This window comes from Cryptotermes secundus, unplaced genomic scaffold (assembly GCF_002891405.2).
Source record: "Cryptotermes secundus unplaced genomic scaffold, Csec_1.0 scaffold929, whole genome shotgun sequence".
Taxonomy (NCBI): domain Eukaryota; kingdom Metazoa; phylum Arthropoda; class Insecta; order Blattodea; family Kalotermitidae; genus Cryptotermes; species Cryptotermes secundus.
Genome location: NW_019725015.1, coordinates 867,221 through 894,589, shown reverse-complemented (window position 1 = coordinate 894,589; position 27,369 = coordinate 867,221). Strand labels below are relative to the sequence as shown.

The 27,369-nt window shown below is 40.3% G+C and overlaps 1 protein-coding gene across 6 annotated transcripts; it reads left to right on the top strand.

Moving 5' to 3' along the window:
- The first annotated feature begins 969 nt into the window (after positions 1-969).
- On the top strand, positions 970-25,829 carry LOC111863248 (UDP-glucose 4-epimerase). Of its 6 annotated transcripts, XM_023849386.2 has the most exons (9): positions 970-2,345; positions 7,858-8,147; positions 9,675-9,925; positions 11,504-11,617; positions 14,324-14,500; positions 17,215-17,395; positions 19,627-19,715; positions 21,779-21,971; positions 25,534-25,829. In XM_023849386.2, the coding sequence occupies exons 3-9, from the start codon at positions 9,683-9,685 to the stop codon at positions 25,701-25,703; spliced, it is 1,167 nt and encodes a 388-aa protein (XP_023705154.1). In that variant the 5' UTR covers positions 970-2,345; positions 7,858-8,147; positions 9,675-9,682; the 3' UTR covers positions 25,704-25,829. The 6 variants fall into 6 exon arrangements, with proteins under 6 accessions (XP_023705154.1, XP_023705155.1, XP_023705157.1 ...); XM_023849387.2 differs by lacking the exon at positions 970-2,345 and having other exon boundaries at positions 6,964-8,147; XM_023849389.1 differs by lacking the exon at positions 970-2,345 and having other exon boundaries at positions 8,144-8,230.
- The last annotated feature ends 1,540 nt before the right edge of the window (positions 25,830-27,369 follow it).

Below are 27,369 nucleotides of genomic sequence, written 5' to 3'. Positions count from 1 at the left end.
GTTTTTGCAAGATCACGCCATGAAGCAGAAACCAAGATACGTAAGTGGATCAAGGGAAGAGTATGATATGGACTGAAGTCCCTTAAAGTGTTTCCAGGGCAGGTTATGTGACCAGTGGATTCACTTAACTGAGGCAGTGGTCATTTTGACTGAGGTTTTCATTGTTTCTTGGCAAGTATCAAAGCAAAACCTTGAGTTAAGCCCTGGCAACTTCCTTCTTTATCCTTTTCCTATTATCAAGCCTCTGTTTTGGTGTCATGAGTTGTGGAGGTGATACACCACTGTTACTTAACCTACAAATGTAATTTATATAAAAATGACACCCTTCTGTATCCTATTTTCTACCATGGCTCAATAGAGACCGCCCAAAAATATTATTGAATAGTCTATACTATTTCATTTATAACCACAGATGTTAGAAGAGTGTGCATGTATTGTGGTAGAATTTTTGGATGTGATTTGAATCTTCATTTCCAGAATTCCTTCTAATTACCTGAGTAAGTGTAATTCCTTCTTTAAAGTTTTAGCTGCTGTGTATTGTTACATTGACAAGGAAGGTAACCATATCCTGGGTGAAGAACAGGTATGTCTGCTTACAAAGAATTGGTGCAGAATGCAGTTCTGTGAAGTCTGTTGTTAGTGACAGAATACACACAGCTAATTATCTGCCTCACAGGGTGAGTTCTATCAGCATAAGAGAAAATGATTAATACTGTGCAGGTATTTCTTTCTTGGGATGTCTCACGGGCTATGGCACAACTAGTATACAAATCAATATGTACTGTCTGTATGTTGTGCATCATAGTTAGATAAGCCAACAGTTGTAAGCTCACAGTAAATTTTCACTGTCTGTTGCCAAGGACTTTGACTGCATATCCATCTTATGAGCTCCTGGTTTATGGCTCCATGTTAAGGATAGATATGAGCCATGCTGGGAAAACTGCACATTGTATTTAATGTGTGTGGGGGGGGGGTGCACAGAATGAAAGTGGTCAGGTGAAGCCTGGGACATGATAAGGAGAAAGGCCCTGACAAGCTAAACTTTACCAGAGAGAGGGCAGCTGCACCAGAATGGACTGTAAGAAGAGAATCTGTGCAGATGTAGAAGAAAGAGTAATTTTAGTTGGTTTAAATGCTTGTGTTTTCAGTGTTTGTTATGGAAAGAACACATTTTTTTCTGGCTGGCAAATAGTTTTGCTGCAGTGTGAGAGTAGAACTGCACTTAACTGCAAATAGTGTTAAGGAATGAGCATGGTAAGGTTAAGGGCTCTCATGGTCAGGCTTCAGAGATTAGTTAAATCTGTTATTTCTTAAGCCAAACTTTCTCACTTTTGAGTATTTTTGGATTCGCTCTTTGGTTGTTTTTGATATTTGTCAGCTCTGTAGCAACAGTCTGTTTCCTGATGTTTTGAAAATGTTTCTTGTTTTGTTGCTAGGTGGGTATAACCCGACAAACGGTTGGACCAATCTGGAACGATGGTGGTAGGATCCAATACACTGAAGAACACAGTGAAGAAAAAGGTGCATCCTGTACCATATGATAACTGAAACACATGAATGTGTTTCTTTTAAATCTGGGAAGTACAATTGAAATTGAAATTTTGTATGTTTCTCAATATTGTAACATTGTATTTCTTCTTCATTTAAAATTTTGTTTTTACTGTTGTAATGACGTGCCTGGTTTGGCCCTGCAGCACTCTACTCTAAGACGTGATAATTAACTAAAAGAAGTCAGTTTTGTGTTGGTTGTGGAAGTGAGTACACACAGGAAGTAGACGTGAAGTTATGTTTGATAGTTCTGAATCTCACCACAAGTGTTATTCACTGTGCCAAGTTATGCAGTATTGCAGCCAGTTCAGTACTTCTATCTTCTTGCTGTTCTTTTAAGTTAGTGGATGTTATGTTAAATCTGGTGGCCTGTTTCACCTATTGATTTAGCCATTTGTGCATTATCATGGCAGTGCATGTTAATGCTCATCAAGGTTATCTTGTGTCTGTTGGTTTGTAACACCATGCTGTTTTAGAAGAAACTTTTAATGATTCATAGGAATGTGATCCTTTGCGCTGGCTCCTGCTCTGAAGTCAGAAACAGCCATTTCTTCTGAAATGTTGAAAGTTTCTTCCACAATACTACTGGATAGTTCATATTTATATGAAATGCTTCAAATCCATATACACAATGTGTAACTGTCTTTTGTTTGGACAGACATGGTGTTTCCTCATCCTTGCCTGTAGGGAACTTAAAATGTTGCCATAGATTGATTCAGCAATACAGAGAATGTGTCATTGTGTCACAGAAAATGGATGGATTCACTCGCATCAAGTTGCAGAGGAAGATGGAATTCGTAAGTACAGGATGCAACAAGAATTTGTACTCTGCAGATGCAGTTAGCAATTCAGGAACGATTATAGTAAGTTGCATTTCCGAGGCTTGGGGTCCACAGATAATTTGTCCCCCTTTTGTTTTCTCAGCCAGATTTTTGTCCCGTTTGTTTTACGTCATCTTTCTTTGCATCCACAATTCTTTGTCCGCAGCTGCTTTACCTGAATGATGGTATCTCCAGTTACATTTTACTTCAGTTTATTTTAAATCAGAGAATTCCACCGGTTCCAGCAGCAACTTCTGATTGAATGAAAATTATGTATTTGCTTGGTATTGACTGACAGAAGTTCACATCTTTTGGGTGTTAATACACATGCTATAATTTTGACCAGAATAATTCAAGTAATCACCATTGCCCAAGGATCAGTGGTTTTAGTTCACTGTTTGAGGTAGAACTGAATTGGCTTAGTCTCATCTTGCAGCCACTGTTACAGTGAATTTGCAGTTGGATATAGTTACCCCCTATCCCATAAAGGACATGTAGTAAAAGACTGGAGCTGCACATTTGTATATCCTTGCAGAAAACTCAAGCCAAACATAGCCCACTCTTGCAGGCTGGATTTTTGCTACTGCCAGAGCAAAATCGCCACCCTGGACTTAATCCACTCTTGTGCCAATGATGCAGTTGGATTTAGTCTGTTTTTCCTCTAAGCCAGTTTGGGGTACGTAGTCCAGTCTTACACAGAATACAACTGGCGTTAGCTTGCTTTGCAGGAAACTTCTATTGGACTTGGTCTAATATTGCGCTAAAAGATCGTCCCCATGACTTAATTTCCTCTTGCGTTGAATGCTATGGCTCTGCAGTTCAGTTACATCAGTCAGCAGATATTCCATCTTTTCTTAGTGGTATTATAAGATGTTACCAGTTCACCAAGGGCGCTGGATAATGATGGGCTATGGGCTGGACGCCCGGGATCGATTCCCAGCTGTGCAAGATTTTTCCCTTCTCAACAGAGTCCAGATCAACTCTCACTGCCTCTTATCCAATGGGTATTGGGGGATCTTTTCCCAGGGGTTAAGCAGCAGGCTGTTGAAGCTGACCACTCACCTATATATGATGCTGAGGTCAAGAAAGGTGGAGCTTAACACCGCTCTTTTCCAACCCGCCTTTGTATCAGCGCGGTCAGAATGGTGCTATCCCTGCTACACCTGTCTCTACCTTAGGACAGTGTATGATGGCTACTGGAAGTTGTCCTCACAGATCAAACTAAGGAAGATCGGTATAGGTACGGGAAACTAGCTGGGTCGGTTTGCATGAGTCTCAGGGTACCGATGCCGAAGAAAGCGTTTTTCTGAGAGTTGACCCAATTGATGTTTATTCACCTGCTAATTCACCACACTGTTAATTTAATGTATTCTTAGCTTTAAGTTACAGCGTTACCCTATCGGCAAGCTATGTCTCGGAGCGTGCAAGGGTCACGTCCGTTCAGTTCGGAATATTGTGAAAGTCTCTCCCTTTGTGGAATGGCTTGCACCCCCACGCCGGGAATTCGAAAGATGGTGTTGACATATACATTTTCATCCCATCTTCTGTAGGAAGCTTGAACGAGGCAACCCAATCATACTGGCCCTCATTCACAGGCAATTGTAACAAGCTCTGACCTGTCCTTTTAGGCGCTTCCGGTTCCCTGTACCCGAGCTAAATTTATGACTGATCGTAAATGTCATAACTCCGGACTTCTTGGTCCTGCCAGAATCTAGAAATTTCAACATAAACACCGTATTGCAAGTCCCAGACAATGAAATACGATATTAAAGATCATACATTTCCAGTAATATCGAAACATAAGACTTTTGAAATTAAAATTACTGAGAATTAATTAGAAATAAATTTCATGGTCATCTATAATCATCCAAATAAATAAGGGCTCAGAATGATCAGCGTCAAGCTATACCTGCAGTCTCCCATGTGTCTTCATAGCATAGTGCTTAACTAATTAAGCACAGGAACAACTTTTACCTTCACCAGACCTCTTAAGAATAGAAATAGGTATGAAAGAAATGGGCACAGTGTGAGAAGTGGGAGTGAAATAAAACTGAACCGCCATTCAGAGAGGACTTGAGCCTGAAAGCAGAGGAATGGCCATTGTTAGAAGCCGTTACCAGGAAACGACTAGTGGAGGCTGTAACGGACTAGGAACATTAGAGTGTGTTCTCTAGTGACGTGTAAAGTGCAGAGATCAGCAATGGCACTATAATTAAGTGTAGTTATGAGTTGTGTGTAAAATTGGTCAATAAATCCAATCCAGAACCCCATCGAGAGTCACCCAAACACGTGACAATATAAATAAATGCCGAAACTCTGCCACATGTGCTTTTTGCATGATTTCTGACAAGAATTCTTTTAATTTTTAATTGTAAGGTGCTCCTTTGGCTTGACATACAAGTATATTAAATGGATAGAAGTTTCCTTGTATATATGTATGGTTTTTTTTTAGCCATCATGTTGAGACTTCTAAATGCACAGAAAAATGTCATTATTTACACCAAATTTAAAAGTACCCAAAAACCAGATTCATCCCCCCCCCCTTTTTTTGCCATTTTAAACAGAATGAGTTTTACAAAAGTTGTATATGGCTGTTTGAGATTTTAAATTTTGCTGTACTGACATCTAATATTTCCCCCCCCCTCCCCCCTCACCAGTATTATCAATGGGGAGAATTTTGGAATGGAAAATTGTTATGCATCTCTGTTACGTTACCAATTACAACAGATTTTTGTTGATGAAGGGAGGATTTTTGAAGGGTTATGACTCTTGTATGTAAGAACAAATTCTGGTCAGTACAAAATTTGAAAGAAAAAATTTAAGAGAGTATTTAGTCCGTGAGTGTTTCAGTGCTGATTTCGTAGGCCACAACAATTTATATTTTGTTTTAACCGTGGTGTAATGCTTTTAAGAAATCAAAATTGTTAACATCCTAGAAAGTGATTTTACTCAGCCCCTGCCAGCAATTGCCGGAAAAGTACTCTGAATAACGCCATAGCCACTTCCGAACTCCTCACAGCTCAGTATTCACTGTCCGGCCACTGGACATGACGTAGGCTGAGTTAAGGCGATCACAGGCGGCTTGGCCCATTGATATCTGACGTGTCAGCCAGCCGCACAGGTTCCGTGTACCGTGGCATGTTTACGCTTCTTGATGTTGCCGGTTTTTAATGTGCGTAATGGGGCATCTTTTCAAGTTGGCAGTGCTTACGGAGGCATTGTTACTGTTTGTCGCCAGTATATCCTGTAACGCAGTGGTTCTCAAACTCTTCTAGATCGCGGCCCTCTAGCAACACACCAAAAGGACCCCGTCCGTTCACACAGTCATGTCGCCATTGTAACTGGCTTAGTTACCCGCACTCAGTTTCGAGTTCCGAATAAACGTATTTTGTAAAATACTGAGAATATTTGAATCTAATATTTGCTCCTCAGAACATTTATAGGAAGATAAGAATCACAGACAACACTTTTATGACCGCTGTAAAGTCTAGCTACTACTGCCACTGTTGTTTGGTGTGCTGCGTCCATATGCAGTCTTTCATTCATTGCTATTGTAACTATGTTATATCTTCTTGTTATAAATTGGCATTTTCTTTTTGAGTGGAATGTTATTAGGTACAAATTCTGTAGTTTATACGTTGCATAGCCCAGCGACAAATTTATCGGATGTAATTGCAAGGTTTACATCGTCGCCATATTTATAATTCGTGACTTTGTAACATTTTATACATAATACATGGATATTTATAATCAAGTTTCATATAAAATTTAATGTGCTGCAGACGTTTCATTTCCGCTGTCAGTATGAAAGCCAAATGAAACATTTACACGGCGTCTCTTTTTTACAGTCTACAGAGATGTTATTGTAAAATAAGTTGCACGTGATTCTGTTATACACCGCACAATATTTGAGAATCCTATATACTCGTAGTGTTGGCCCCACCTCACCGAGAGTGCGAGGTTGGAACATCCAGTCCGTAACGTTCACACTACCCTCCAGGCAAATACCGGAAGATTGCCTCAAGTCAAACCACGATCTCTTCCTTCCCAGTTTATTATTCGACGCCGACAGCGGCGTTAAATGAATCAAAGCAAGTCTGGTGGGATGATTTCTAGGTGAATAATGAATTGAAAATTTGTAAGGATCAGTCGTGGCTTCATTTAAGGTAATATGCAGACATTTGTCAGAAGGGACCGAGGAACACACACCTTACTCAGTCCAGCGGCAGGCAATTGCCATGTGAGGCGTGAAGTTAAATTAAATAATTAGAAATTTAGTTTGTACCTTACAGGAAACACTGCGTCTCCATTACAAAGGCCAAAGAGTTAATCTGTTTAAGTAAATAATCGCTGTTATGAGAAAAACAAATATAGTGTGCCTAAAAATTCACGGTTTTATAATGTGAAAACACACTGTATGTTTATCGGTGTGCTTTAAGGAGTAGTCAAGATAGTCTTTTTGCGGAACCTTGAAGTTCTGTCATCGTATTCACGTACGTCCTCCGTGGGATCGCATAGTAGAGTTGCTTTCGCTTTCACTAATTGTCGCTGAAGGACCTTTTCACACAGGTGCCTTGTGTCCGAGTCGTGCTTCTCGCCTTGTTGCCCCAGAACAGACCAATAATTTTCAAGCTTCCCGTGTCTTACGAATGTAGTGAGATTATATGTCTCAAGCCATCCTAATGTAGTGTGCAGTGTAAAGCATCTTCTGACGTCATGTGACAAAATCATGCACCGATAAATGCTGATCCAGAACTCCTCGTATGAAACTAAAGGCTGCTATAGAAAATGTATACCGAATGCTACGGACCAAGCGATTTGACACATCGTAACGCTCTGGGCCCGTATTCGGGAGGTAGTCGGTTCGAATGGCGGTCGGGACAGCGGATATCGTGACGTTTTCTTGTGGGTTTCCTTAGTTCCTCCAGACAGGTGTTGGGATAGTACCTCGATTAGACCATGACCACTTCCTTCTGAATCCGTCCCAATTAATTATTCTACCATTCGACGCTATGTGGTCTAGACATTGAGAGTGTCGTTAGAGAATCCCCCAAAATGGTAGTCTAGTCTGGGACTGGAATGTGGGGAATTCATTAAGGATAGGGAGAAACAGATGCTGTTTGGCGAACAACATTTTTGGAATTGGGTAAGGATAGCAAAGAGTAAAGTTTATGGTCCGACTGTTGTGGGATGTTTGTGCCATGTGCTGTCCTTGGATAACTGAATATTATGCATAGCACCGTATCAGCAGGAAGGACATTGGGCAAATATGAGTTTGGGATGAGTTATTCATCTGGTAGGCCCAGAATTGGGCGTGTCTTAAACGCAGAAATACTGGAACAATCCGACTGGGTGGTTCCGGGTTGAAAGAAATGGTATGAAGTCCATCTACCAAGCTATACTGCTTAGCATTCCAGAAGATTGTACTTGTGATGCTTTACAATAGCCTGCATAAACCCCCGAACGGGTATATTTACGGGCTTTACAGGTGAACGGAAGAAGGGGTTACAGTCTCGGCTGGAGAGGGGTAAACGATACGAGTATGCTACTGGACCACTGTGCTTTGTGGCGTTCCGAATCCCCGAGGGTGCCATATGCACCATCACATGGCACCTGACGTTTCACTCTGTATTTATGTGAAAATACAATATGGCAACATAGCCGGCTGATGTGCTTGAGTGGGAGCAAGCAGACGACGACGGCCCTCTCCAGGATTGTCCACTGCCAGTGGTTTTCCAGCTGCCAGGCAGTTCTAGTGTGTTGCAGATCTCCAACACGGTAAGTCCAGCGCTTTCGTGTGTTGTCGTTTGTTCCGCGTATTGATATGTTGCCCTTCAGGTTTTCTGCTTGACGTGTGCCTGGTGAGTAAGAGTGATTTATAGGTCTGGTTGTCCCTCTTGCTTCATTTTTAATATTAGCACATGGGCGTAAAGTTGACTCAACAGATGAGCACCTGAGAAAGTGATGACAACTGCGTCATCCTCAGGTTGCTACAGAGGAGGCATTACGTAAAGGATCTGTTGCGAGTGAAGTCACGAATCACAGGTTGCGCTGTGTATTTTGATGACAGGTGATAATCGGAATGTATACTTTCGTTTTCCATAGTGGCCGTCTCGTAAGCAGTTAGATGGTCGCACTCAGGCTGGGCAGTTGGAAGAACGAAACAATTGGATCCGTGTCCACTTATAGCGACGGGATTGCATCCTGGCCAGAGGGCAGTTTGTGAAGGACTTTCAAGGTCATTCCTCCCGAGCCAAGGGCAGTGCCCCTGAATGGTACAGTCCCGCCAGATCAGTTTAAGAATCACGTTAACACTGAGTTGAGAATGCCGTGGTTCGGCTAGACCGTTAAAACGGAAGGAATCTAAAGAAGGCAAATGTTTCCTTGGAGCCGATATAGCGACTACGCTACGGACTGGGTGACCGAGGAATCCGGGTTCGATTCCCGACAGGAGCGAGATATTGTTCTCTTTGCATCGGCGGCCTGGCCGGCTCTGACGTCATTCAGGAGGCAACGGGGGGCCGTTTTGCCGGCATGAAGCTGAGCACTAACATCTGTCTGTTGCCGAGGTTAAGAGTGGTGGAGCTGTACCTCCACATCTGCATACGTGTTTATGCCATGGTTGGGCACAGGGATAACTTTGCTTTACAGCTGTTTCTCATTTCCATATAATAAAATCTCTGATGTTTTGCTTGAATTCAGAAGTATATGTTCTGTAAGATATATGCGTTAGTGTGTCGTACCTTTGTAAGCTCCAGGCCAAGGAAATGGGTAGATTCAGTAGCCCTTTCAGAACTGTGCTTTTGGGCATGCATTATAATGTAAAGTGAGAAGGAATACAGTTGTAGTTCTGACGGGTTGTACTGCTGCATTTCCACCTGATCTGACATCAACATCAGGATTTTATATTTTTATGGTGGTGAGGACTGAACTTTCAGTATTCTGGGATGTGACAGTGTACCTACCCTGAAGATGAAGTATGTATCCCTTAAACAGTGGTTACTATCATGCAGCATTACAGCACCTGCTGCCTCCATCTTCAGGGTGACCTACCTTGAAGGTGGAGGCAGTATTGGCTTACCACAAAACACTTGTACACATCTGTGAAACTACATGGTGTCATCCCAAATTACCATAACATTAGGAGTCACCACTGTAAAAACCACTTGCATGCTATATCACTGGAAATATCAGATGGTGAATAAAACCCATGAATCTCCCACAACTTCTCCTCAATTGTGTCCTCACCGTGATGCTGCCAAATGGTGGCACAAGAGAATTTTAAATGCTGTGACCACATTGCAGGTAACATCATGTCGAGCTGGAGCACAGTGTTTGTGACAGGCGGTGCAGGCTACATTGGCAGTCACTGCATTGTTGAGCTGTTGGATGCAGGATACAGTGTTATTGCTGTCGATAACTTTGCCAACTCTGTGAACGGTGAACGAGGGGAGGCACCAAGTCTGAAGCGAGTGGAGCGCATCACTGGCAAAACTGTCACGTTTTATCAGTGTGACCTGCTTGACAAACCACGCCTTGAAAAGATATTCAGCGAAGTAAGTTGACACAGTAGGAGGTATGCAGATTGCTTGAGAGCACATGTCTGTGAGAAGAAAAGTATAGTCCAGTACTCTGTGATATGAAAACTTTGTATTGTGCAGTGTGTTCTTGTTCTCGTTGAGTGACCAATTCTTGACGCACAAAACCGTGATCCAGTATTGATCCAAGTGAGTCTAGTATCCAGTCTCATAACGTGTTTCTACAAGGTCCAGTTCTACTCCTTGGTCTTTCATATGATTGCTTTTCAAGAAGTTTCTCCACCATATTCCTTAATCATTTCTTGTTTTCATCATTTAAATTACATCCCAGACTATGTTAATTTTCTTCAGTTCACTAATAACAATAAGTTACATCCATGTTACATAGGTCCCTTGTCTCCACAGTTTGGCACATTCTCAGGTTGCGGATGGAGGAGACAGCCTCCAGAAATGGCGGGTAGCTGAGAATATATTTAATAAACAGTTGTGGACAACTGACAGAGGGTGGTCCTCCAGCTAGGGGGTTGGATGTGTGGCTAGCAACTCCTCACTATAAAAAAAAGCTTGTTACAAAATTTAACAAAGGGTGTGAGATTTATATGGATTTATTGGATAACTGAGTTGGAGAAAACTGCATAATGAGGAGCTTCATAACATGTGCTCCTTGCCAAGTATAATTAGAATGATAAAGTCAAGGAGGATGAGATGGGCAGGGCATGTAGCACGAATTGGGAGAAGACGAATGCATATAGGATATTGGTAGGAAAGCCAGAATGAAAGAGACCACTAGGAAGACAAGGACACAGGTGGGAGCATAATGTTAAGATGGATCTCAGAGAGATAGGATGGGGTGTTGTGAACTGGATTGGTCTGGCTCATTTGAACATGGTAATGAACCTATGGGCTCCATAAAATGTTATGTTGGAAAGTTCTTGTATAGCCGCACAACTGGGTGCTTTCCAACAAGGGCTCAGCCCCATGGAGTTAGTTAGTTAGTCAGTTATAAACAATTAAATATTAAAGAGGATGAAGTAGGTGGGCCATGTGACATATATGGTGGGGGGATGAGATGTGTCCAAGGTTTTGGTCAGGAAATCTGAAGAGAAGAGACCCTAGGGAGGGGTAGATACCAGATTAATATTAAAATGAATTATGAACACGTAATTTGGCATTCTAGAAGTTCTCACGGTGGTGATTATGAAGAGTTTGGATGAGGCATCACCTTGTCACATAGAGAAGGTTACTTACGTTCTTCCCAAACTTTGGTCTGTGTCTGTCAGACAGCACAATGTCACTTCCAAGAAGATAAACGAGTTTAAGGGCCTATGGAATTAATGAATTTGGTGAGCAGTGACAGGCTGTTGTGAACTTCATAATAAACCTTCCAGATCCATAATATGAGGGAAATTTCTTGACTCGCGGAATGGCTGTCAGCTTCTGAAGAAAGGCTGTACTCCATGAAATTAGTTAATAACAGCTCCTCTTTCTGTAGTACCATATATTAGAAATTTATGTTTTTTGCTCAGAAAGAAAGAGACCACATTTCATAAGCATTCAAAACCATATCTTTTTTCCAGCTGCTTTTGTTTGTTTCAGCACAAGATTGATTGTGTTATCCACTTTGCAGCAATGAAAGCTGTGGGGGAGTCAATGCAAGTTCCCCTTTTGTATTACAAGAATAACATTGTGGGAACAATCAATCTGTTGGAGGTAAGTCAGTAAATTGTCCAGCGGTGGACTAGGTTCAGAACACAACTGAGGCATCAACACAACAAAGGGTTTTGAGTTACACAAGCTTCTAAATGATTTGAGATGCCCTGGGGCGCAAGAGAAGCTTTACCTTTACATTTTACTCATTTTAAAATCTCTAATAGTTAGATGGCTCAAGCAATAATGCTTCTGGCTTCTAATTGTCTAGCATGAGGTTTTATGTGATTTTACACAGTCCCTCCAGGCAGTGTCAAGGTAGAACCTCAAATTATGTCCTAATTGGTTCTTTCCAGAGCTTTTGCAATTCATTACCATCCTGTCATTCAGCAATACACAATTTGAGATACTGATGGTGTTGTTAAATATGGTAGATGTCTAAGATTTGTGATTGTCACAGTGGTGAATGTGGACATTGCTGCTTTCTGGGATATGGTACCATGTAGTGGTACGAACCTACTTCTGTCGTGAGAGGAGAAGAGTTTTGTGGCAGTTGTTAAGAGTTCACACTTACAGAATGTCACTGTTGAGTTTACAGTGGTTCATTCAAGGAATAGGTGATTGTTCTTTTGAGACTGATGTGCATATAGCAGCAAACTGAATCTTCTAAATTTCTGCAGACAGATCTACAGAACGCTAAGATTTGAAGTTTCCACAGAGGAGAAGATTAATAATGTGTTCTTGTGGGTTATACCAGTGTGTAGTCTGGTAGGTGGGTACTATTATTTCTGAGGAACATGTTGCTGTTATCTTCAGGGTAGAAGTTGGAGGCAATGTGTTCCTCTGTAATGTTTGTATTCACATAGTAGAATATATGCAGTAGCACAACTTACTGGAGAAGACCACACTATAAAATACTAAATTTAAGGTTGAAAGTTTCTGTGTTTAGAAATTAACCAGTTTTTGTATAAATATACAGGGAGATCGAGAAGTCGCGCACATCACACTAAGGAATTATATTTTGCTGGTTTAATGCACAAACTACAAGACATACAGCACTTACTATTAATGTTTATAACCTTACATCTTAGAAATGCAAAATCAAATCATATCTTTACAACATATGCTAGAAATGGCTTCCCTGTTCAGCAATATATGCGCGAGCTCTTTTTTACCATGTTTGAGGCCACTTGGTGGAGCACCTGTAAACTGATGCTGTTAATTGCTGTCATAATGTTCCTCTTGAGGTCATCCAGTGTATGCGGATTGTTTTTATAAACAATTCCTTTGAGGTACCCCCAAAGGAAAAAATCTGCAGGTGACAAATCAGGTGAACGCGGGGGCCACAATCCTTTCGAAATGAGAAGGTCACCAACAAACACCTGCAAAAACTGCATGGTTTCATTAGATGTGTGACATGAGGAACCGTCTTGCTGCAACTAACACTCACATTCATCAACTTCAAGAAGCACAATAAACTGTGTAATGATGTCTTGGTACACTGGACTGTTCACTATTGTTTCAAAGAAAATTGGGCCCACTATTTGACAACGTGATACAGCACACCACACTCCAATTTTCTGACAGTGCAAGGGCTTTTCATGTAACACATGTGGATCTTCATATGACCAAATCCTATTGTTTTGACTGTTCACGTAGCCACTAAGGTGAAACCACGCTTCGTCAGTGAAGAAATCCGAATCAAACTCTTCAATTCCATCGCGAAATAATGTTCCACCATGAAAACTCATTGTTCTTGGGAAAACAATATGTCTGTCACGCAATAAACAAAGCTATATTGCAGAAGTCGTATGAGTGATACACGACAGATGGCGTTTCTGCTCGTTGTTAGTACATCTACAGTACCATCTAGCAGTAGGAGATATAATGATATTAAGTGCAATACAATTTATAACAACTTTTAATTTGATGTGCACAACTTTTTGATTTCCCTATATAATATGTGTCTATGTATATCTGTACTGTGCATGTGATGTGACATATTTTTCATACGACATTTCCAGTACCTAAGATTATCTGTGGTGTATTAAAGTTGGCTAACAAAAACTTAAAAAATCTGGGTTGGTATGTATGTATAGAATCACTCAGTGTATGAAGTTTCTCTTGCAGCTTTTCACAGTTATTGTTTGTAAAGGTTTTGTGTTATGCTCTGAAGAAAGTCCAGCAAAAAATTGCTGAAATAATATCAAAGCAAAAGTGTGAAAATTGAAGACATTTGAGAACCAAATGGGGCTAATTAGGTAAAACAACTATTTTAAATATATGTGTGCCAGGTGGTAAAGTTACTTGTCTTCGGTAAGCAGGCATGTGGGTTTTTCAACCTCTGATCATTTCTCTTCATCTGTATGTTTCAATTTGAGAACTGCCTAATGGATTTTAAGAAAATCTTGTATGAACATTACATAGTCGGAGGCTACCCCAAATTCCTGCTTGCTGATTCTATACGACGGTCATTAACATTAATGTAGTAACACAAAACTTGTGAGATGAGACTGACATTGCTGGAGTTACTAAAATGTGGTAACTATAGGATGCATATTAATTTTAATAATACTAAGAAATATGATACCAAAATACCTGTAGTAACAATGGTAAATAAGTTACCAAAATAAAAAACTGTAGAGCTTTTGTTAATGTACATATATTTGATTTATAATTCATAATTTCAAGATGCAAATAATTCATGCAGAAACTATGTGCACTCTTGAAGACAATGCAGCTTTTTGATCTTGTTTATTGATCTCACAGGTGATGAAAACTCATGGCTGCTATCAGCTGGTCTTCTCCAGCTCATGCACAGTCTATGGTAATCCAGATGTCCTTCCCATAACAGAGGAACATCATACCGGCAATGTAACTAATGTATATGGGCGAACAAAGTACTTCATTGAAGAAATGCTCAAGGACATATCTGCAGCAGAGAAGGTAAAGATCACCTCAGCAATACCCACCCACACAGTGACACAACTTTGTGCACATTCCAAATGCAACATTATTTTCTTCATGCCAGTGTTAGAGGTTGTAATACAGCCCTTTCCATGTAGGCAGTTCTGTATTATGTTCTGTATTCATTGCTATCAGTTTCATACAAACAAAAAAACTGGATGGCATTTTGCACCAGTTCCACAGGCTGGGGGCTTATTGAGGCATTCCACTTAATTGCTCTTGCTCATGCACTCTCCAGGGATACTGGCTTATTGAGGCATTCCACTTAATTGCTCTTGCTCATGCACTCTCCAGGGAGACTGGCTTATTGAGGCATTCCACTTAATTGCTCTTGCTCATGCACTCTCCAGGGAGACTGGCTTATTGAGGCATTCCACTTAATTGCTCTTGCTCATGCACTCTCCAGGGAGACTGGCTTATTCACAAAGTCTGTTGAGGTGGTCGACTGAGTAATAATAAATAATATGTTTAGATGGTATTACTCAGGCACAGACCAGGGATAGAGATTTATTCAGTCTGTCTTGTTAGGTGGTATATAGTGAGGCACACTCCAGAGATATTGTTCAGTCACTCCAACAAGATGGTATCAGTCATGCACCCTCTGTGAATAATGGTTTCTTGATACACCCCAGTTACGTGGTGCAACAAACACATTCTAGGGACAAAAGTTCATTCATGCACTCCAGTTACATAGATTCTTCAAGCATAGGCACCCATTAGGAATAGGGTTTTATTCAGGGACTCCAATTTGATGGTATAACTCAGGCATTGTCCAGGAATAGATGCTTATTAAGGCGCTTCAGTTACATTGTATTAGCCTGGCCCACTACTTGCTTGCTGTTGCACAGATACAGCTCTGGAATAGTGGTTTCAGCCAGCCACATTCCAGGTGTTACTTAGATATTGCAGGGAGTTGCGTTTATTCAGGCAGTCTAGTTAGTTGGTATTACTCAGGCACGCCGCAATTAGATGGTAATGCATACATATATATAGTACTATAGCATCATATCCTGTGTGATATAATTATTGTTTGGTTCTTTGAACACAATTGATGTATATGCATATTATACTGTGACATGACACCTGAAAGCTGGAGTAGTTCATTGCTAGGCAACGGCTCGGTAAACCCATTCCTGCAGAAGGGAGCACATGCAACAATAGAAGAGCAATGTTTTTGTGGTCCTCGCTGTGCGTTGCTACCCAGCGGTGTGGTAAACACTTCTCTGCAACAGTGAATTGAGTTGAGTTCTGGAGTTCACAGTTGAAGTGGAGAAATTACTGGAGTTCTGGAGTTGGCAGTTAGCAGAATAAAGGCAAAAAAGGAATTAGGCAATGCAAAGAACACTTAATTTGTGATTTGAAGTTACAGTGAGACTGTTATGAATCTGTTGCCAGGATACATCTAGTGAAGACGAGGACACTAGTGTGTTGTGTAACAGTGAACTGTAAAGTGTGCAAACAGCCATAGCACTATAATTAACTGCAGTTACAAGTTGAGTGTATAAGGTGTCAATAAATCCAACCATCCAATCCAAAATGCATCTATAAGTCACGCACACCTGCAAATATATGATAATACTGTCACATCTATCAGTGACTGAGATGCGGGTTTGGATTGGTAATTGGATTTATTAATAGCCTACAGGTTGTAACTTCAATTAGTTATAACACTTGCTAATTTACACAATCTGCAATCACTCCTCACTAATCTTTTCAGTCTATCTCCACTAGTCTTCCTGGTTTTATAACACAGGAACTACTATAAAAGTCTGCCAGAATCACACACTCCCAATACCACTGCACTATAGCAGACATAAAGTCTTCCAATCACATGTGAAGTCTTCACAGACTGACCTCTTGCACCCTTCTGTGCCCATAGTTCCAGTTCGCTCTCCCCTTGCTTCTGCCACTATTAGTCACTCGTAACTGTCCTGAACTGACTTTGCATCTGAATTCACCTCTCTTATAAGCACTCTACACATGCTGAATTTTTCCACATACGACACAGTTCACTCATGAACTGAGAACATGGGTTGGTCTTAGTTTGCTGTTGCTGCAAAAGAATATCAGTAGACTTGTTCCAGTTTTTGACTAAATTCCCCACCCACGCACACGCTTCTGACATAACCTACTCTTGCACTGATATGTATAGCTGGACAGTTTGCTTTTCAGTTAACTAATTTGCCCACATATAATACAGTTTTGTTGAGAATGCAGCAGACTCAGTTTGCTCTTGGTTTAACTGAGTGACTAGGACTTAACCCACTCTTGTGCTGAAAATGGGATGGAACTTAACTCCCTGTTTCAGTCTGGCCTGAAAGGATATATCCCACTCATCATCATCATCATTGTTATGGCCATATTCCACTCTTGGGCAGAACCTTGTCATTATGCTGTTTTCAGTGGATGTAGTCCCATGGGCAACTTCATGGAAGTCATTCTGCTGTTGTGCTCGGATTATCATATTTTGTTCATACCCTTTGATTTCTGGATATCATGTTCATCAGTGAACTTAGCTTTGGCACCTTTGTGGTACATTTGATTGTAGTTCAGACCTATTGTGTCACTGTTGGTACCTACTGGAAAGAAATATAGTATGAAAGGAAATTGAGCTTTATATCAGTACAGATACATTACATTACATTACATATGATTCACAATACAATGTTAAAATATGGTCATTCATTTTTCAGAACTGGAACATTATCTGTCTGAGGTATTTCAATCCTGTTGGGGCCCATCCTTCTGGCCTGATAGGCGAGGATCCCACAAAGGCATTCACCAACCTGATGCCATATATGGCACAAGTTGCTATCGGTAACAGGCCCAATCTGACCATCTTTGGTGGAGATTATAATACTGTGGATGGAACAGGTTAGTCGTGAGAAGCAAGAAATAGTATATATCAGCTGACCTGTAACTAAATGGAGGATTTCTATTCTATGCTCTATATTACATATCTCAGTGTGTGTGTAATGTTGTGTATGTGGAGTATCTACTAAGCCCTAGTTCCTATACTGAAATATAATCCATGTAACATAAAACTAAACTCCGTGGCTTCGATCTGGAAACGAGCTATACCGACCAAGCGACTGCCGCTTATTGGCAAAGTAATCCATCCATGTAGCGTGACTGAATAAAACAAAATTCCTGAACTATATGTAATACCATTTTTATGGTGTGCCTAAATAACCTCCTAACCTGTATTGTGTAATTCCGCCCCATTCAGTGCATGAATAAACCTTAATATGCATAATACCTTCTAAACGGTGCATCTGAATAAATCCCAGTCCCTTACATTTGGTTAATGATTTCTAAATTGAGAGCCTGAATAAAATCAAATCCCTTTAGTCTGGCTAATACCTCCTAGATGGATTTCCTGAATAAATCCCAGTCCATTGAGTCTGCATAATACCTTCTAAATGGAGTGCCTGACTGAAACCTGATCCCTCAAGTCTGGATAGTATGAAGGTTATTTGGAAAATTTGGTCTATGCCAGTGTTGTAAATCTACTGGGTGATAATATAGATACCATAATGAAAACACACAAACTTTAATTGATGCAAGTAAGGAGGTTGGTCTAGAAGTAAACACAGAAAAAACTAAGTATATGTTCCTGTCTTGTCACCAAGATGCAGGGCAAACTCATGACATAAAGATAGGAAACAGATGTTTTGAAAATGTGGCACAGTTCAGATATTTGTGAACAACAATAACAAATGAAAACCTGATTGGGAAGGAAATTAAGAGGGTGAATATGAATAATGATTTCTGTCATTCAGCCCAGAACCTTCTGTCTTCTCATCTGCTGCCTAAAATCATAAAAATTATAATATACAAAACTACAATTTTGTCTGTGGTTCTGTATGAGTGTGAAACTTAGTCTCTTACATTAAGGGAGGAGCATAGACTGAGGGTGTTGGAAAACAGGGTGCTGAGGAGAATATTTGGACTGAAAAGGGATGAAGTGACAAAGAGGTTAGAAAACTGCATAATGAGGAGCTTCATAACTTGTACTGTTCTCCAAGTATAATTAGAATGATCAAGTCAAAGGGGATGAGGTGGGCAGGGCATGTGGCACGAATGGAGGAGAAAAGGAATGCATATAGGATATTGGTGGGATAGCCAGAAGGAAAGTGACTACTGGGAAGACAAAGGTGGGTGGATAATATTAAAATGGATTTTACAGAGATGTAATGCGGTGGTGTGGACTGGATTGATGTGGTTCAGGATAGGGACCAGTGGAGGGCCCTTGTGAACATGGTAATGAATCTTTGAGATTCATAACATTTTGGGAAGTTCTTGAGTAGCTGCAAACCTGGTTGCTTCTCAAGAAGGGCTCAGCTGCATGAAGTTAGTTACTTAGTTTACATCTGAAAACTGAACATTTAACTAAGGGAAATTGACAGATCTTCCAGAATTGGAACATTTTGTAGTATTTAGATATGCTCTATCCCTACCTTTATTGGAATTCTTATTGAAATGGCACGCTGGTATTGTCTTCAGTCAGGTTTTCATCTGAACATGTCATTATGTTGTATGTTGTTCATATTCTCAAAATTCATGCTTCTGATATGTACCCTGTTCAGCCAGAGGAGTGAGTCACTACAGTTTTCTGCCCGAGGCACCCAGGGATCAATTCATATCCATTGGATACTGGGGCCCTTCCCCAGAGGTAACGTCGTCTGAGTGTGAAGCTGACCACATGTCTGCATCTAGTGCCTCCATTAAGAATATATGGAGTTTGACCTCTGTTTCCCAATGTGTTGTCATAGTGTAGAGGTTAAGTACAGGGACAGTTAACTTTTATCCCCTTACATGTAATCATATTTTGATGAATGTGATAATTCATTTCAAACTGTGCTCTTGACCACTTTCCCTACTTACATACAAAATATCAAAATTCTACATTAAGTGATGGCAGTGCTGTTCTTGTCTCTGAAGTACACGTGGTTAGTTTCAGTATTGTTCATTGTAGACAATTTGTAATTACCAAGCCAGAGTGTCCATATGGAGTTTCATAGTGTGCCTACACACTGCTGAACTGATGATAGACAGACTAGTAGTAAGATTCCAAACATAGAAGAGTTTCTTGTGTTTTATAGGTGTCAGAGACTACATTCATGTGATGGACCTGGCATCAGGACATGTGGCAGCTCTAAATAAACTCAAGAAAGAACATCTCCGACTGAAGGTAGATGGATCAGCTGCTATGAGGCTTGAGAGGAACAGTTGCTCGTAAACATATTTCAGAGGATTTCTTGTGCTTGTTGTCTTACAGTAAACACAAATTTACCTTATAGCGAACACAGTTCAGAGCATATATCAATGCTATGGTGATACTGAGAGTGGGAAGTGTGAAAGTCACACTGGTGATTGAAAAATGGTGATCTATGCAGGTGGTGGTAGTGCAATAAAAAGGGGGGGGATAACTAAAAATGGGGTCTCATGAAATGGAATTATGAAGTTTTGTCTTGCATTATAAGTGCAGAATGGGTAACTCTGATAGATGCTGATGTATCTGGATCCAACTGATTATCATATTTAGGTAGTTGAATTCCAGCCATTTTTTAACTCATGGAAGAGTTAAACTGCTCTGATGTGTGAGCTAATAATATGCCAGTAAGATCTGAATGGCTGAAATTATTTTTGACAGATTAATTAAAATGAATTTTCAGTTAATAACAAGTCTGTACATTTTCTTAAATCCTCTCAAGTGCAAAATTGTTTCTATGATCATAGCAAGTGTGCCAATTTTATAATTTCAGAAAATCAGTTAAAATAAGAGGACAGTTGTTTGAGATATCATGCTGTAGAACTGGGCAGAAGTCCACAGACATTTCGGAGGACTGTACTGGTTCCATCCTCAGGATTGAAGAGTAAGCGAGACAAGAAACCAGCAAGCACAGCTTGCTTGGCTTATTCTTCAACCCTGAGAATGGAAGCAGTGTGTTACTCCAAAAGTCAGGAGATTTTGACCAGACTACATGGTGTTACATCCCAGATGACCATAATATTTATAGTCACTGGTGTGAGAACCTCCAATGCAGCCATACTTAAAATAACATTTTTGTCCACTGGAAGTATTAAGGTTTTCTTTTGTATGAGGCTGTTTCCACATATATATGTTTAACTGTTAAAACTCGTCCACTAATTTCACAACTTCTTTTTAGAAACCTGTATTCTATCTGTTTTAAAAACTCTCATAATTATCTGGCATTTGCACATCATGGCTGCCTGGAAGTTATGTCATCACTTTGATGATATGATGAGAGATTATTATCAATATTTTCTTCATCTAAAGTGCCTTTAAATGTTTTTCATATGATAAGCAGTTTTTTTAGAAATCTGAGTATGGCGAATGCCCACTGAGTGCCCTGAACATTTATCCTTCCACTCCTTGAAATTGTCACTTTAAGCATTTGAATTTTTTAAATTGTTTCTATAGTGTATGTACTGCATTCTAAAGCATTTAGAAAAAATAAAATGAAAAGTTAGATGAATGAGATTAAGATATGAGGAAACTCAAAATTCAAGTTTTATGCCTTAATTTAATTTTTCACCTTTTTGTTAGGATAATTTGAGGTGAGTTTCTATTGGCTGTGCACCTACTTCCTCATTTCTGTATTCTGAAATAATATTATAACTTAATTTTTTTAATTCACTCTCTATGAGTTCTCCTGAAATATGTTTATGCAAGTTTTGTTTATGAATGCGTGTTCCTTCAAGGTACTTACAATTTAAAGTAGGCAGCAGGTACTTACTCACATTAGGTCCTCTTCTGACTGCTTGTGACTTCTTCCAGATCTAAAACAGACAAAATGAAAACTTAAGTTTTAATTGTACAGCAAATACAGCATTTTATAGATGGAGTCCCTGTCCACTTCTGTTGATGAGTTGGTGCCTAATTTTAAATTAACTACCACTCTTGCTACTGACTATTAATAAATCCACATAAAAATTTATGAAATTCTGATTTGGTTATGTCATTGTCTTGTTTCTGTGCAACTGTTACAAGACAAAACTGCCCCTTGTGTTCACATAGGTTTATAATCTTGGTTTGGGAACGGGACTGTCCGTATTGCAACTCATCCGAGAGTTTGAAGAGGTGTGCGGGGAGTCCATCCCATACACTATGGGACCCAGACGAGTTGGAGATGTTGACAGTCTGGTTTGTGATGCGGGGCGGGCCCTCACTGAACTGGAATGGCAGCCGAAATATCGCATAAAGACCATGTGTAAGTGTTTTCATTGCAGACCTACAACCTGGGGACAGGGCAAGGCGTGTCGGTCCTCCAACTGCTCCGAACTTTTGAGGCAGTAACAAAGACCATGGTACCTTTTGAGATACAGGATCGACGCACTGGGGACATTGTCTCCATGTATGCCAACACGTCTCTTGCTGAGCGTGAACTAGGCTGGAAAGCAAAATACACTTTGGAACAAATGTGTAAGTGCAAGTAGCATTGTGGGGGATTATATGTGGTAGACATGTGGCACTACATTATTGTAGGACTGTACACACAACATTAGTTTTCCCACAGAGTCCCTCATATTGTAACATTTCTGCACACTGCATGAACACTAACAAACACGTTTCCTTGAACCTCAGATTTTCCCAGTTCTGCATGCTTTGGAACTGCAAGGAGCTTTGTCAGGTATATTTACATACAGGATGAAATGAAACTTGTGCACGTGTTCTCTGTAGTGTGATTCTGTGGGGAGGGGGATTGCAAGTGTTATACAGCTTACATCCTAAGATGATCTGTTTTCAAATGTCACTGTAAAGTGTGATAACATACTTCTAAGCAGTATTACTTGTCAGATTGTTACACAGTGCACAGCAGGGCTCAGTTATGATCAAGTTGTCATGGAATACACACGTGACAAACATTTCAACATGCTCTTAACCCCTGGTATCTGTAATAGGCAAGCTGGTACTGCTGCATGGGACTATGTGCTATGTTATCATGGCCAATGTCAATCAGACACCAACATGTTTCGATGTATTTCCATGAAGCGTGAAGTGTAACACCCGTATCACACATGAATGCAGGTCCCCCGCAGATGGTATGGACACCAGCCAATGAAAGTGCCAAATTATGGTTGTGGAACAAGAGCTGTGGAGAAGCTCATGTCATATTGCACAAGAATTTGGACTGATCCAACTGAGGGTTATCAGAATTGTCCATGATGATCAATTGCATCCATACCAGTACTTGCAGAGCACAAATCTGCTTGTAGATGACTGTAGTCTATGTGAATGGCTAATCAACAATGCAGATTACATCTTTTTACATAACATTCTGTGGAGAGACAAAGCATGCTTTATGTGTGAGGGTGTGCTCAACAGTCACCTCTGAGCTCGCAGTCATTCTGATGTTATCTTCTTCAGTGTCAGCATTTTGACTGAAATTGTCAGGGACATTCTCATGGGACAGTTTTTGCTACCTGGCAAGGTGACTGCTCAGTGATACCATGATTTTCTAGAAAATATTCCACTGGGGCTGCTTGAAGAAGTACCCCTAGATGCGAGACAGAGGTTGTGGTTTCAGCGTGACAGAGCTCCAGTGCTCTTTGGGGAAGATGTCCAGCAATGGTTGAACACAACATATCCAGGAAGGTGGATTGGATGTCTAGGGCAGATTGCATGGTCTCCTCAGTTGTCAGATCTAACTCCACACCTGAAGGAGCTTATTTATGCAGTCCCTTCCATGGCTGTGAAAGATCTTGTGTCAAGAATTAAAGCAGCTCTAACAACAGTTGATGCCAACATGTTAATTCATGTTCAAGAGAATGCTGCATGGCACACTGCCGTCTGCCTCTAAATAGACGGAGGCTACTTCAAACACATATTGTAACTATGAGACACCTGTGATTTGATCATTTAATAATGTGCTTCATTTGATGGTGATACAAATCTTGAAAACTAAATGCCACAGGAATGTGTTGTGCAGTATATTCAACTTTTTTTTTTAAGAAGGGATCACACTGTGGGGTGCTTTTATGTGGATTTTATTTCACCTTGTATATTGTATAAAAGGTTTAAGGCTTCCTGTGTTGTCATCGTGTATGTTTGTTACCAGTAGTTCTGGACAGGACCAGAAGATGGCATCAGTAAGTGGCAGTGGAGGAATCCTATGGTTTGGTTGGTATTGCAGTTTGGTGTTTGAGAAAAGTTAAGTCTAGATAGAAGCATTGTTTGTCAAGTTGTCTTTCCAGAACTTTTCAAACCCATAGTGTGCATGTTCTGTGAAACTATGATTCCAGAGTGTCCTGCAAGGGGGAGGGGCACTATGCTACAAGCCAGAAGGTCACAGGTTTGAGTCCCTATAAGGCGGATTTTTTCAATTGACCTAATCCTTCCAGCTGCACTGTGGCCATGGCATCAGCTCAGCCTCTAACAGAAATGAGTACCAAGAATCTTCCTTTGGGGAGGGGGGGGGGTTAAAGGGCGGCTGTCACATAAGGCTGACAAACTTACCGCCATCTGTGAGCCAATTATCCAGAGAAAATGTGGAAGCCTTGATGTCTCACAGCCTGTTACAGGGATTTCTCTACCATCACTTTTACTTGCAAGGGGGAGCTGTGTAAGGATTTTCTGTGGAAACTGTAGGTAGAGATGGGAACCATAAAATTTTCAAGGGCCTTTATACAAGTTAATGTGGAAAAGGTATCAGTCTGATGTAAATTCCATAGTATGGGAAATCTTTTAAAGTACAAACTTTTGGAATGNAACATATTACAGTGGTCAGCAGCTTCATATGTTTGTAACATGTATTTTTCTTGAAGAAAGCAGTCTTCTGGGATTTGGCACCACGTATATGTGGTGTTAACTGACGTTTCGGAGGAACGTATCGCCTCCATCTTCAGGGTAGAAGAAAAAATATAAGAAATCTGCAAGCGAAGAGACCGGTACCGGTTCTCACGGTCTCTTTGCTTGCAGATTTCTTATATTTTTTCTTCTACCCTGAAGATGGAGGCGATACGTTCCTCCGAAACGTCAGTTAACACCACATATACGTGGTGCCAAATCCCAGAAGACTGCTTTCTTCAAGAAAAATACATGTTACAAACATATGAAGCTGCTGACCACTGTAATATGTTTACACTTGGTATTTATTCTTGCAATAAGGAAATTCTGGTTGGACCTCTGCATTAGACATATTTCAGATCTGCTGTGTATTTCTACCCTGAAAATTACTTCTTGTAGATCCTGAAAGTTATGATATGAAGGAAAGTAATGAGTGGTTAGTGTATTGTGCTGATTCCAGTATGACCATCTGGTGTTCAAAGAAGGGACTTTGTCATTTAGATGTTTGTGTGAGCATGAAGCAGTGACCTGCTATTGCTATATGGTTAGGTAACCATAACCATATGGTTATGGCACAACAGGATGCACACTATAAAAATTGCTATAGCTATATTTCTATGCATCTCTATGTGTGTATACATTTTCTAACACATGACTGTCACTGCTTCTGGAAATTCATATTCTGCTGTTACTGTTCTTCATACTTAACTTCTGCCCAGTTGATGATAGTAAGAATCTGGCACATTTTGTATGGGAGAAACTCAAAGGGACATACAGGATTTTGGTATCAATAACCCCTCTATTAGTCTGGTAGTAGAACCTGAACGTTCAACACCACCAGTACCAAAAGTGGTCATTAGACAGAATCATGCTTATCTGAATGTTATTCTCTCATCTTCTCCTTGATCAATTCTTCAAAGTGATTGTTTTCCAAGAGCTCCTGTCTAACAAAATTCTTACATCCCTCACCTCCCCCATCCTGACTACATGTCCAGGCCCCAATTCTAAAGATACTAGTGGACCAGAATAAAATATGAAGTTCCTCTTTATATAATCCTAAATGGCTGTCCTGCTTGTGGTGCTCCACCTACTTACTTTCATTATCACACATTGACTTTCCATATTTTAAGCCAACACCTTATCAACTCCTTCTGATGGAAACAGTCCAAGTGCATTAAGGTCATGATGTCTCTTGTAGGTGAAGACTTTTGGCGATGGCAGACCATGAACCCCAATGGTTACCGAGGGAATAGCAACAACAGTGCAAGCAGTGAGAATGGCAGAACATCTGTTATCATCAATGGCTCCGAGTTAATGGACACTGATTGGGCACAACTGTGGGAACCATTTGTTCAAGGAGGCTTGTGACATGTGTCAGTAGATTGCAACTTTGCAACAGAAATAGTGACATACTGAGTATATGTATATACAGATGGAAACACTTCAACCCTCCATGTGTAACAAACAAATATTAAAACACTGTGCCATCAGTAAGGCTGAATGAGTTTCATTTTAACATGATACCCACAGGTTAATTGGTTCAGAAGGTGGTGAGCTCAGAGTTCTGACATTATGGTCTCAAAGGATATGACACTGTATAGTCTGGGAAATGTTTAAATTATTGCTGTAGGTGATTTGATTTAATTTGTTTGCTAGCATCAAATTAGTAACATAGTAAAAGCTGATTTTTTTAACATATGAGTGGGGCAAGACCCCAAATGGGCATAGTGACCCAGTGACAGGTAGAATTATTGGTGACAGGGGAAACCTGAAATGTTTCAGAGAGGAGGAGGTGGGATCCCTGCCACAGTGCCACTTGTCTGCCACAAATCCCACATGAACTACCCAGACATTGAACCCAGACCTCCACAGAAGATAGGCCAGCAAATAACCACCTCAGTTAAGGCACATCTTAAAGGGTTAAGTAACCATAAGATGCAAGTTACCATGTAATTATTCAAATACCGTGACGGTATAAACACAGTTGAATTCCTGAGGAAGACTGATGATTTACTAGAGCTGTTCACAGGAGAGATGAGCAGCAGTTTTTGCTGAAGTCTGGCATAAAGTTTACTCATGTATGTCAGGATCTTCCGGGAGATGGGAATTCAGACTTTTGTGTCATATGCATGAATAAATAAAGAAATGTCATTCATGCTAATGGGCATTGTAACCAAATTTCAATTCTCTACAACATAAGAATTCAGAAAAAAAATAATAAAAAGACTTTAGGAAGCCCTACAAAAAATCCAAAGATTTTTTGAAAAGCAAGTCACTAGTTATGTTGTAGGAATTATGTTTCTCATAGCATTAAGTAATAATGTTACTCTCTTGTGAAATATGTTGTGAAGCCTTATAGAGGTTTACTGACATTATGCAAGAAACCTCAAGGTGGATACTCTGAAATTGGAAGAAACTTGTTCCTCTGAAATATCAGTGAACATCTGTCTTCACTGTAACAATCTTAACTAAGGCCAGACCATGCCCTACCTAGTATCAGTGGGATGGTCAGCCAGTGAATGTGAACAGTGTAATCAGGCACCATTCAGAATGGAAGCAGATAAACAACATGGCTTCTGCTGTCCACACTGAGTCCACGATAAGACATACCCACATCAGTTCACTTGGACTGGACACAGATGCATAAGCACTTTGTGGTGGCTGGAGAAAACTACATAATGAGGACTTTCATGTTTTTATTCATCAAATATAATGAGAATGATCAAATTAAAGAGAATGAGCTGGACAGAACCTGTGGCATGTATCAAAAATTCTTACAAAATGTTGATTGGAAACCTTGCACTTAGAAAACCTAAATTTAGATGTATAAATAGTATTAAAAGTATAAGCTTAATTAAAATGGATTTTGAAGAGACAGGACTGAATGTCATGTCTCAGTGGTTAGCACTCATGCTTTGTATTTGGAATGTGTTAGGTTCAATTTTCGGCCTGTGGACCAGCTAACCGGATTGTGGTTTTCCTTGGTTCCTCCATTCAAATGCTGTGGCAGTGCTGTAAATCAGAACACAGTCAC

What these genes read in the sequence shown, in the direction of transcription:
- LOC111863248 (XM_023849385.2), top strand. An exon ending in TTGAAAAGATATTCAGCGAA is followed by an intron (nt 9,926 to 11,503) that starts GTAAGTTGACAC and finishes TGTTTGTTTCAG; the next exon opens with CACAAGATTGATTGTGTTAT. An exon ending in TAATACTGTGGATGGAACAG is followed by an intron (nt 17,396 to 19,626) that starts GTTAGTCGTGAG and finishes TGTGTTTTATAG; the next exon opens with GTGTCAGAGACTACATTCAT.